Raw genomic sequence first — 12,780 nt, forward strand, 5'->3', positions numbered from 1 at the left:
CAAATAAAACAATTCATCTCCTGTAAGACGAAATTCGTTGTATATGTTGTTCTCTGCCCGTGTGGAAGGTGTTATATTGGAAAACCATAAGATGCCTCTATGTGCGTTTTAGAGAGCATTATAACTCCATCCACACAGGAAAAGGTTCTACAAGATTAATTGAACACATACGGGAGGAACAGGGAGGCAATCCCAACACCCTGCGTTTTGCTGGTCTTACAAGGGTCACGCTCCGCCCTCAAGGAGGTGACCTTCATAAATTATTGTTGCGAAAGGAGGCCAGGTTAATAATACAATAAAAAACCCAGGGAGATTTGGGGTTAAATAACAGCAACGATTTAACAGTGTTTTTATAACACGTTCTCCAATATATACTTGAAAAAATGCACATTGTACTTTCTATTGCCGTTATGTATTTTTAATGATTTTTCGATGTATTTATGTATATATGTTTTAATATATTAATTCAATTTGGATGTAATCCAAAAATAATCAAAAACATTCCTCTTGTTGTTGTTAATTGTGGTGATGACGTGACCTGGATGCACCCCTTTTTAAGGAGTGTCTACACATCCCCACATGTGGACCCGTGGAAGCCTAATTTGCAGGCGAAACGGCCGTAGTCCTCTATGAGGGATCCGCATCCAGGTCTCCACTCGCCTATTTTACTCTGCACCTTTTCATGGAATAAAACTTCATCGGCACAGCATTTAGAGTGCGGTCTGTTTTTTCTCACCTTGGATATTACTAAATCATTTATAACCAACAATGTGTGTACTGAGGAAATCATCCAGCCCTTTTTTAAAAATTGTTATAGTATCTGCCACTACTACCTCTTATGGTCGGGCATTCCACAAACTGACTACTGTAACTATAAAGAACCCTTTCTTAGTTAGCTGCCGGAATCACCTTTCTTCCACTTGCAGTGAGTGCAGCCTGGTTCTTAGTATTGTCTTTTGAAGGAATAACTCATGTGCCAGTACTTTGTATTGACAACACATGTAATCTATTAATTAAAGCTGAGTGTATGTATGTATGTATGTATGTGTGTGTATGTCCGCAAAAGGAATCCACCACATGTGCAATCACAAAATATTGCACAGATACCCCATTTGTCTAAGGTAACATCAGATTATGTTTTGAGAGGAAGTTTTAACCTCGCACATAACAGTTATTCTCCAAAAAAACTGCCTCTATTAAAATCAATGGAGCTGGGAGCCACAATGCAGCCAGAACTTCAGAAGAATGTTGGTGTGTCACAATGCAGTCAGGGACAGAGACGGACAGAAAGAGAGAGACAGAGACAGACAGAGAGACAGACAAAGAGACAGACAAACAGAGAAAGAGACAGACAGGGAAAGAGACAGACAGGGAAAGAGACAAAGACAGACAGGGAAGTAAACAGACAGAGAAAGAGACAGACAGGGAAAACTACAGACAGACAGGCAGAGATAGACAAAGAGACAGTGTCGCGCTCCCGGGGCTTCGGCGCCGCTCGTCACCATGCCGCTTATCTCGGTGCCGCTCATCACTTACCGGCCAGGTCCCTGTGCACCCCGACCATGGCCGCCGCTCCCGCTTTCCTCCCTCAGCTTCCCTTGCATGTCCCGCTCGGTGGTCCCAGCACCTCGCTATGTCCCGGGACTCTGCTTCCAACCATCTTGCCTCATCTCCCCTGCGTCCTGCACTGTTCTCCAGCTCCCGGGTCTCGCACATGCGCACTAGGGAGCAGGCGCGCTCTCTCCCCTTCTCTTAAACGGCCAGCGTCTCTGAAACAGGAAATGGCTGAATACAGGTAAAGGGTATATAAGACTTCCTTTCCATGTGGGCGGTGCCTGTTCAACGTTTACCAGTAGCCATGTCTCTTGTGCTAGTGTTCAGGTCCCCTATGTCTTGGGCCTAGGATTAACCCTGTCTCTGCCCGCAGATCCCATTGCCTGTGTGTATCCCGTCCTCCGGCTTTCCAGGAAAATCCCCGGTGTCAGACTGTTGTGGATCCCGTCATCATCCTCCAGCCTGTACTCATCACCGATCCTGGACTCCACCCGGTATCACCCGACTGCACCCTCGCTGGCCCCGGATTCCATTTGCCATCTCCAGTCGGCACCTGTATCCGGTTCTTCTCAGTCCATGTCTTTCCTTGGGCCAGCCTCCATATCCTGTGTGGACATCTTCGGATGCTATCCCGCAACGCTCCCGTGTCCCTGCTGCTGTGCATCTAGGCCTTCTGGGGAGATTGACCAGACAGTCCCTGTATAGGGGTTCGCTCCTGTTGGTCTCCTTGGGGGAGTCTGGTGCACGGTCCTGTGGATCCTCCTCTGCACTGAACAATACAGACAGACACAGATAGACAGAGACAAAGAGATAGACACAGACAAAGAGACAGACAGGAAAAGATAGTGAAAGAGACAGAGAGACAGGGAAAGAGATAGAGAGACAGACAGGCAGTTAAAGAGACAGACAGGGAAAGAGAGAGCGAGACAGATACGTAAAGAGATAGGGAAAGAGACAGACAGACACAAATGGGCAAAGAGATAGAGGGAGACAGACAGGGGAAGAGAAAGACAGACAAAGAGAGAGAGACAGAGAGAGGGACAGAGAGGGAGACAGACAGAGACTGGGAGAGAGACAGAGAAACAGTTATTATACAGGATAGTGAGATAGAGAGACAGACAGACACAGAGAGAGAGAGACAGATAGAGAGGGAGACAGACAGAGACTTGGAGAGAGACAAAGAGACAGTTACTATACAGGACAGGGAGATAGAGAGACAGACCGACAGGGAAAGATATAGAGAGACAGGGAAAGATGCAGGCAGGCAGAGACAGACAAACCCAGGTAGACACAGACAAAGAGACAGACACAGGGAAAGAGATAGAGAGACAGACAGACAGGGAAAGAACCAGACAAAGAGATAGAGAGACATGCAGGCAGGGAAAGAGACAGACAGAGAGAGAGAGACAGACAGGGAAAGAGACAGACAGACAATATATAGACACAAACAGAGAGAGAGGGAGACAGACAGAGATTGGGAGAGAGACAGAGAGACCGTTACTATCCTGGGCTATTCCATGTACTACAGTGTTGCCATGATAGTAATTGTCTCTTTGTCTCTCTCTATTTGTCTGTCTGTCTCTCTATCTGTCTCTCTCTCTATCTCTTTCCTTGTCTGTCTCTTTCTGTCTCTTTCTGCCTCATTCCGCCCAAGTCTGTCTCTTTCCTTCTCTGTCTATCTCTTTCCATCCCTGTCTATCTATTTCCCTCCCTATCCATTTCTTTCCCTCCCTGTCAATCTCTTTTCCTCTCTGTCCATCTCTTTCCCTCTCTTCCCCTCTCTTTTCCTTTCTGTCCGTCTCTTTCCCTGTCTGTCCGTCTCTTTCCCTGTCTGTCCGTATCTTTGTCTATCTCCTTGTCTCTGTCTCTTTGTTTGTGTCTGTCTCTTTCCCTGGCTGCATTATGACACGCCAACATTCCATTCAAGGGTGTGGCTGTGCACTAAGAAACACCATCATTCTTCTGGTTTTCTGACTGCATTGTGCCCTGCAGCTCCACTGACTGTAATGGAGGCAGGGTTTTTTTTTTAGCAAATAACTGTAAAGCGTGGGGTTAAAATTTCCCCTCAAAACATAGTCTATGACATTCCCTGAGTGAAATGGGGTGTCTGTGCAAAATGTCATGATTGTACATGCGATGATGCGGATTCCTTTAGCGGACATACACACACACATACACTTAGCTTTATATATATTAGAGATAATGAATTTGCATTCTATAGCATGAAATAAGTATTTGATACAATAGTAAAACAGAACTAAATATTTGGTACAAAAAACTTTGTTTGCAGTTACAGAGGTCAAACATTTCCTGTTATTCTTAACCAGATTTACACAAACTGCAGCAGTAATTTTAACCTCCATTTAGATCTTTTCCAGATCTTTCAGGTTTAGGGGCTGTAGCGGGGCAACATTGAGTTTCAGCTTTCTCCAAAGATTTTGTATTGGGTTCAGATCTGGAGACTGGCTTGGCCCCTAAAGGACCTCAAAACTCTTCTTACAGTGCCACTTTCTATTTGTCATGCTCTTACTGAGGGAAGGAGGTTGTTGGCATAAATCTTGGGATACATGACACCTTCCATTCTTCCTTCAATATGGTGTAGCCCATAGGACACTGTTTTCAGCTCTTCGGCTGTCTCGCTCGGCGAGTTCCTATTTGCCCTGGTCTTCTCTAAAGTTTTGTCAAAGGTTGCACAAATCACCCAAATATGACATACAGTTGTATTCTTTGCTTTCATTTATTGGTTGAGAATCACGTTTCTTTAGTTAATACCTTTCTCTTTCCCTTCTTCCTGCCCCTGGAATTTCTATTATTGAAAGCTCATGATCTATTAAACTTTAATGGGGCTTTACACACTGCGACATCGCTAGCGATGTCGCTAGCATTCGCACCCGCCCCTGTCAGTTGTGCATCACGGGCAAATCGCTGCCCGTGGCGCACAACATCGCTAGGACTCGTCACACTGTACTTACCTTCCTAGCGACGTCGCTTTGCCGGCAAACCGCCTCCTTTCTAAGGAGGCAGTTCGTGCGGCGTCACAGCGATGTCACACGGCAGCCGTCCAATAGAAGCGGGGGGACGGAGAGCAGCAGAAAGAAAGTGACGCCCACCTCGTTGCCGGAGGACGCAGGTAAGGTGTTGTTCCTCGTTCATGGGGTGTCACACATAGCGATGTGTGCTGCCTCAGGAACAGCGAACAACCTGCGTCCTGCAACAGCAACGATAGAACGACATGTCAACGATCAACGAGTAGGTGAATATTTTTGATCGTTAGCAGTCGTTCGTATGTTTCACACACAACGATGTCGCTAACGAGGCCGGATAAGCGTCACGAATTCCGTGACCCCAACGACATCTTGTTAGCGATGTCGTTTCGTGTAAAGCCCCTTTTAGAGATTAATAATTTTTGCTTTTGCTGCTACAGTAGGTGATGTAAAAAATATTATGTTCTGTTTTCCCAACTTCCACATCAACACTTCTAATTACTTATTTTTTTGTCCTGTATGTTTGGGTCACCTTCTTGTTACTGTCCCCAGTCACCATATTACTGATCATATTGTTCTATCTTACTTTTTGATCTGTTGAATCTTTAGGAATACAATACGAAAAGAAGAAGAAGAAAGAAGAAGAAGGAAGAAGAAGAAAGAAGAAAGAAGAAAGAGTTTTAACTAATACCTGACTTTTTTAATCTGTTTTCCTCTAAACAGGATTTAACTCCAAAAATATTTTTTCTCTAAACTACTGGGTGGAGCTTATATAATGTTTCTAAGGCCCCCTTCACACGTCCGTGAAAATCACGCACGTGTTTCTCGGATGTGTCAATGGTGCGTTTTCCCCTCCGTGTGCCGTGTTTATGGCACTACGTGTGTTCTCGGTATGTTATACGTAATAACACACGGAGAACGGAAAGCCCCGCCTTACCTGATTCTTCCGGAAGTGTCTGTGGTGCTGAATGACAGTGTCCGGCACAGGCCATGCCCTGCTGACACTGCTTCAGGACCCCAGTGAAGAAGATGTGTTGTCAAATTCACTGGGGGTCGGATGCAGGTGACAGCCGCAGCAGAGACTGCAGGACTCATGGAGGTGAGTATGTGTTTTTTTTATTTTTACAATGACACATGTGTTTCTCCGGCGCATGTCACATGGACCTGCATCCACACTACATCCGTGTGGTATGTGTGCGGGCCCGTGCTGCCGGAGAAACACAGACATGCATCCGTGTGAAGCACACGGGCTCACGTGTGCTCCACATGGAGGCATGGGCCAATGGCTGCACACATGCGTGCACATAAACCCATTGATTTTAGTGGGTTTACATGTGCCTGTGTCTCCGGTACATGCGGGCACGGACCTAGCTTGTACCGGAGACACGTGCGTGTGAAGGGGGCCTAAGACTCAGCAAACACTGATATGAGGGATTCTTACTTTATTGTCTGTAGCATATTCAGAAGTAGCAAGAAAGTCATTTACATTATAAAGAAGAACTATGCAGTGTACCTATGAATCCAACACACACGTGAAATATAACATAACATAGAATACAGCAAAAAATAAGACTTTATAGATCAGAACTCAGCAGGTTAGCTATGAACCCTTTCCTTGAAAGCAGCAGCAGTATGTATGTCACCATACAGGTGTCATGGTTCTGATGTGTGGAATATCTTTTACCTTGTTATGCTCTGCCATGGCTACCATGCTCTCCTGCAGAGCCGGTACTTGCCTGTTTTGTCCCGCAGAGCGTTTTGCAGATTGAGATGCTCTGCTGTTTGTCTTGAGCTCCTTTGAACAAGTTGCTTCTCAACACTGGGTCATATGCTGGTGCTAGAATTGGCTCTCCCACGTGCGCCTCGTTCCCGGTGATTGCTCTGCTTCATTAGTGAACATGCTCACCCGGTACATCGCAAGTGTTATTTCCTGTCTCCGCAGTAAGTGCTCTTAGCTCCCGTTTGTGTACAGTTATCTGATCTTGGCTTCTCGACCCTGGACTGTAGTTGAATCTACTGTGCCCACCCCCCTCACTTTGTCATTACCTCCTAGCTTCTGACCTCAGACCTTCTCCTGACCACGTCTCCTCCTGCTCCTTGTTTCCTATACGTATTCTCCCGGTATTCTGACCCTCTGCCTGTTTCTTGATCTCATTTCTGCCTACTCCCTGTGTCTCGCCGTGTCCTTCTGGTTCCCGATCCTGACAAGTTTGACTACCTGTCCATTCACACTGCAAGCAAATAGTATCTAGTGCCACCTAGTGACTAGCATCACGCTATGACACATGGTGACGAGCATCACAACAGGAGTACAAAGCAGTGTAAATGTTAATCCTGCTCTGGGATGAATTTCAGCAATTAGTAAAAAGCAGTATATTTTTTTTAAGAATAGAAAGAAAATGTAACATCCACTCATCTCATCAAAAATAGGGATGGGCGATCCCAAACTGTAAAGATCGGGGATCATACCAATCACATAGTGATCGTGTACACTAGCCCGATCATGAGCTTTCCTGAGAAGCTCGTGTTATGGATCTGGTCCAGAACGGGTTCAGGGGCTGAAAAAAAGCACATTATTAAAAAACAATATGATCCCACGTACAGGTACCATGACGCGTCCTGCAGATTCTGCCTCCCAGCCACTGCTGCTTCCACGTATGTCCGATCATTGCTGTGCCGCCTCGTATCCAGCACTGACTACTAAAGGACCTTCAATGATGTCATAGCTATGTGACCCAATCATGTCTGAATGCTGTATAACCTCATTGGCTGCAGACTTGCCAGATGACTCTCATGTATCCAAGGTTCTGGTAACTGAACTTTGACAGTCACTGAGCTAGTGTCGCATCGGCATCACCCGGTACGGCTGCACACTCTCCTGACAGATGGCAATGGAAAATCCAAAGAAAATCTTTTTTTTTTTTGCCAAAAAGCTAAAAAAATTGACTTGGGCTTCACCTTATCTTTGTATGCTAGCCAGGTACAGCAGGCAGGTACGGGCTGCCCCCAACCCCCAGCTGCCTATTTGTACCTGGCTGGCAACCAAAAATATAGAAAAGCCCTTTTTTAATTATTTCAAGAGTTTCATGAAATAATTTGAAAAAAAAAACGACATGGGCTTCGTCCAATTTTTGTGTCTAGCCAGGTACAACTAGGCAGCTGGGGATTGAAATCCGCAGTGCAGGGTGGCTCAAGCTTTCTGGCCCCCCCACTGCAAATTGCAGTCTCCAGCCACCCCAGAAGATGGCACTATCATAGAAGCGCCATCTTCTGGCGCTGTATCCAACTTCCAGCAGCCCTGGTTCCGAGTAATGAGGGGTTAATACCAGCTTTGTTTTACCAGCTGGTATTAAGCCCGAGATTCTTAATGTCAGGCCAAGTTTGACCCGGCCATTAAGAATCTTCAGTAAAAGGTTAAAAAAAAGACACCACACAGAGAAAAAATACTTTATTAGAAATAAATACACAGACACACTTAGGGACTCAATCTTTATTACTCCCTCTCACCCCTCCACAATCCTGGTCTTCTGTTTTCTTCAACTGATGTAGCTCTGCTATATCAGAATGCACGGGGGGAGAACACTTCTACTCCCCGTGCTGTGTAATCACTCAATAAGAGAGCAAAGGCTGCGGGTTGGTAAGCGGTGATGTCATCGCTGCCACCATTGCCATAGTTACTCAGCGAGCTGATTACTGTAGCAACAGTGATCTCCGATCACCTGATTTTTGGCGCCACTATTCACCCGCTGCATTACAGTGTGTGGCAGCCAAACCCTGCATGTGGGCTGACTCCGTAAAGAGCGTCAACATGCAAGGAGGAGGAGCCGAGCATGTGCTCGAGCATCTCGCTGGTAAACAGCGCTTGCCAAGTATACCAATTACTGAGAAGCACATGTGAGCACCTTGTACCGGCGAGATGCACTAAGAGTATAGGACCTTGCATGACGTCATAGTCATGTGACCAGTCTGCAACCAATGAGATAGTACAACATTCACACGTGACTGGTCACATGCTATTATGTAACGGAAGGACCTTTGGTTACAAGGTGGCACTGCAATGATCGGATGTGGCAGCAGAAGTGGCAGGGAGACAGAGTCTGTAGGACACATCTTGGGACCTGAAAGTATAATGACAATGTTTATTATTAACTATATTCTTTATTTTATATCCCCCCGCCCCATCCCAAAACTGTAAAGTCCAAGATTGGTGATCGGATGCAAGATCATGTTATCTCAATCCTGATCTTAATCTTTACAAAATGATCGGGCTAGTCTCCCCGATCCCAACAATCAGGGGGATCGCCCATCACTAATTAAAAGCATTATCCATTGATTAATGTTGCAGAAGGAATAAATTTTTTTAATCCACATGCCATAGTCTGAAAATTCACTGATGCATTTTGGGTGTATCAGCATATATGGGCCAGGAGCAGCCAGAAACACGTCAGTGAATTTTCAGGACCTACCTTGTGGATTTTAATCTCTTATCTAGTCTTTGTAGAAAATCAGCATAGAAATAATCTTTTAATGGTTTTTGTGAATGTGCAATTTTTGTTTCAATCTTCAAAAGAATTTACCAAGTAACAGTTGTGGCACCCATGGATATGAGTAAAAGATCTGAAAAAAATACATAATAATCTCATATAACAATCCTTGCAGTCTTTATCTGTGTTTCTTTTGGTCTTTCTTTTGCTCTACCTTCCCTCTCCATAGACCTTAATAGACAGCTGTAATTTGATCCCTCTCAAAAAGATATTTAACTTCACTTTGTCTTGAGCAAGATTGTTTTTACAGTCAATAATAAAGTTATCTGGCCCTGCCGAGTAGAGAAAATTTGGCTAAGAGGTGAAAAAAAAGAGACCATTTCTTTGACAAAATATACTATAATTGATCTGTATTTAAATGTCTTATTAATTTGATCAAAGTTTGGCAAAATGGTAAAGCAAAGTGAGCTTCAATATTGTATCTGAATGGCCATACTGTATCTAATTCCCTGAGCTCCCTACACAGTAGACAATGACTTTCCTCTTTGGAGTATTGTGATAGATGTTGTGAGCTCTGACTAAAGCGGGCTTTACACCCTGCGACATCGCTAGCGATGTCATGAGTGATATCACCTGCCCACGTTGGTGGCGCGTCACGGGGTGATCGCTGCCATAGCGAACAATATCACTACGACAGTGCCACACGCAATTACCTCTTCACCAACATCGCTGTGGTCCCTGAACAATCTCTCCTTTAAGGGGGAGGTGCGTTTGGCGTCACAGCGGCGTCACTAAGCAGCCGCCCAATAGAAGCGGAGGGGCGTAGATGAGCGACCGGAATATCCCGCCCACCTCCTTCCTCATTGACGGCGGTCGCAGGTACAATTGTGTTCCTCATTCCTGCGGTGTCACACATAGCGATGTGTGCTGCCGCAGGAATGACAAACAACCTGTATCCTGCAACAGCAACGATATTGGGATTAGAACGACAAGTCAACGATCAACTATTAGGTGAGAAATTTTGATAGTTAACGGTCATTCATGCGTTTCACACGCAACAACATCGCTAATGAGGCCAGATGTGCGTCACAAATTCCGTGACCCCAAAGACATCTCGTTAGCGTTGTTGTTGCGTGTAAAACCCTCTTTACTTTTCTGCTGTCTTATGCCTGCTTTACACCATACGATTCAGCATACGATATCGTATGCGATCGTATCCGCCCCCATCGTATGTGCGGCACGTTCAATTTGTTGAACGTGTCGCACAAATGAATAACCCCCATCACACGTACTTACCCGTCCATACGACCTCGATGTGGGCGGCGAACATCCACTTCCTGGAGTGGGAGGGACGTTCGGCACCACATCGACGTCACACGGCAGCCAGCCAATAGAAGCGGAGGAGCGGAGATAAGCGGTACATAAACATCCCGTCCACCTCATTCATTCTGCATTGCCGGCGGGAGCCGCAGGATGTAGGTAAGATCTGTGCATCATTCACGGGGTGTCACACACTGCGATGTGTGCTACCTCGGGTACAATGAACAACCTGACGTTCAATTTTTAGGAATTGAACGACGTGCATGCGATGAACGTTTTACCATTCAATCGCAATCGCACGTAGCTATTACATGCTACAATGTAACTTATGATGCTGGATGTGCGTCACTTACAATGTGACCCCCCCGACACATCGTAAGATACATTGTAGCGTGTAAAGCACCCTTTACTGTTCCGCTGTCTTACTGTTGCTGTTCTAACTCCATGCAGGAATACAATGTTCTCAGCAATGATCTCATTCACCATTTCCAGATATTTATATGACTTAAAAGTGAATAATTGTTTAGCTCACAATTATTTACCCACTTGAACAGTCTTTTACATACGATACAAATGAGAGACAGATGTGATAGGAATCTTTATTTCTTTTGTAAACATATAGGTTTAACTAAGTATTACATCTGCAGTACAAATATGAATGTGCATACATGTGAGTCACATATTAAGTCTTCCCCAACCTTGATAGCACCTGCTTTCTAATGTTTATTTCTGGATTAACCAACAGACTATACAATTTAGGGAAGAATATACAGCTTAATATCCCAGCACATGAGGTCAGTATGGCAAATATCTCCAAGGCCACCATGTATTTCCCCCTGGTGCTCAGATAAGCCGGGATCATGGCAATCCAAACGCTACAGAACACCAGCATGCTGAAGGTGATGTACTTGGCTTCATTGAAACTGTCTGGTAATTTCCTTACCATGAAAGCCAGAAAAAAGCTGACAGCTGCCAAGAGCCCCAGATAACCTAACATGGAGTAGAACCAGATATCTGAGCCTTCATTACACTGGATGATGATTGTCCCGGGATATGTGCTCATATTAAACTCTTGGTAGGGTGGGCATATCACCAACCAACAAAGACAGATAAGAAGCTGTAATAAGGAGCAAACCAACACTATGAGGTTGGGGAATAAGACTCCAGTAAATTTTCTCCAGGAACTGCTGGGTTTTGTGGCTTTAAAAGCAATGCAGACAATGATGGACTTAGCAAGAAGTGAAGATATTGCTAGAGTAAAGAAGATTCCAAACAAAGTCTGTCTCAGCATGCAGGTTATATCCAAAGGACGACCAAGGAACAAGAAAATACAAAGAAAGCTCAGTAATATGGAGACTAGAAGGATGAAACTCAGAGTCCGGTTGTTGGCCTTCACCAGAGGCGTGTCCCAAAACAAGATAAATTTTCGTAGCGTATAACAAGTCATTGCACAGCACAGAATTACTGAGAAACAGAAAAAAGCAGCAATTTCATCTTTATATGAGAGATATTCATATAATTTAGGAATGCATTCCGTTTTTTCTAGATTTGGCCACTCATCCATGGGACATTTTTCACAGATTTCACTATCTGCAAAGTAAAAAGAAAGTATATTGTGATTATGATAAGTATCACTGGTCAAATTTTTTTTATTCTGTATCTGGTTTGAAAATGGGTGGTTTTAACTATTTTTGGGGTGCTGAATTCAGTGGAAAATTTGGATTCTTTCTATCATGTCACATTTAATAGATGCACAGCATTTTAAGTAAGACAATAAGAAACTATTAGGCCTACTTAAAAGCTACACTATCAATGTCATAAAGTTGTAATGATGACTTTAAGTCATAATAATAGCAATAGCACTTAAATTATACACTTTGCGCTTAAATGCTATTAAAATCCAAATTCTAATGTCAAATTGTTTAGGCAAAATGGGCTGTGAGTCTTTCCTTTTGTATGTAGTCTCATCGTCTCCGTACACAACATCTAGCAGTAGTTGCCCATCCTTGGTAGCGTTTTCCATAATAAGAATCTACTGATGAAAATGCTCACCTTGTTCGTCACTAACAGAACCAAAATTTTCTGGAAAAAGTGAAGGTGCAAATGTAAAAAATGAATTTTCAATTACATTCTACAGCCCATTTCTTTGTAGTTTTGCAATAACTCATTGGCTGTAGAAACATAGTCATCATCTTTATTGTTACCCAAGAAGCCATCAACAATCTCTTTGAAGGAGAACCAACCAGATTACTCATGTTTCTTAAGTTTTGACTTGAACGTTTCATCTTTAGCAATTTCCTGATTTGAGGTCCAATGAATTTAAATTAGCTGCCCTCAATTTTGGAAACATAGCAACCAAATGATTGAAAGCCTGACCCTCTTTATCAAGAGCTTTTACAACGTTCTTGATCAATCTCAGCTTTATATGTAGAGGTGGC

The 12,780-nt window shown here is 44.1% G+C and overlaps 1 protein-coding gene across 1 annotated transcript in view; it reads right to left on the bottom strand.

The window, feature by feature from the left end:
- Positions 1–11,024: 11,024 nt before the first annotated feature.
- Positions 11,025–12,780, bottom strand: part of LOC142310925 (vomeronasal type-2 receptor 26-like) — a 9,471-nt gene continuing 7,715 nt past the window's right edge. Inside the window, exon 3 of the mRNA XM_075349213.1 lies at positions 11,025–11,932. Within this exon, the coding sequence (XP_075205328.1) occupies positions 11,025–11,932 (908 nt within the window). The remainder of the gene's footprint in view (positions 11,933–12,780) is intronic.

This window comes from Anomaloglossus baeobatrachus, chromosome 1 (genome assembly GCF_048569485.1).
Source record: "Anomaloglossus baeobatrachus isolate aAnoBae1 chromosome 1, aAnoBae1.hap1, whole genome shotgun sequence".
In the NCBI taxonomy this organism is placed as follows: Eukaryota; Metazoa; Chordata; class Amphibia; order Anura; family Aromobatidae; genus Anomaloglossus; species Anomaloglossus baeobatrachus.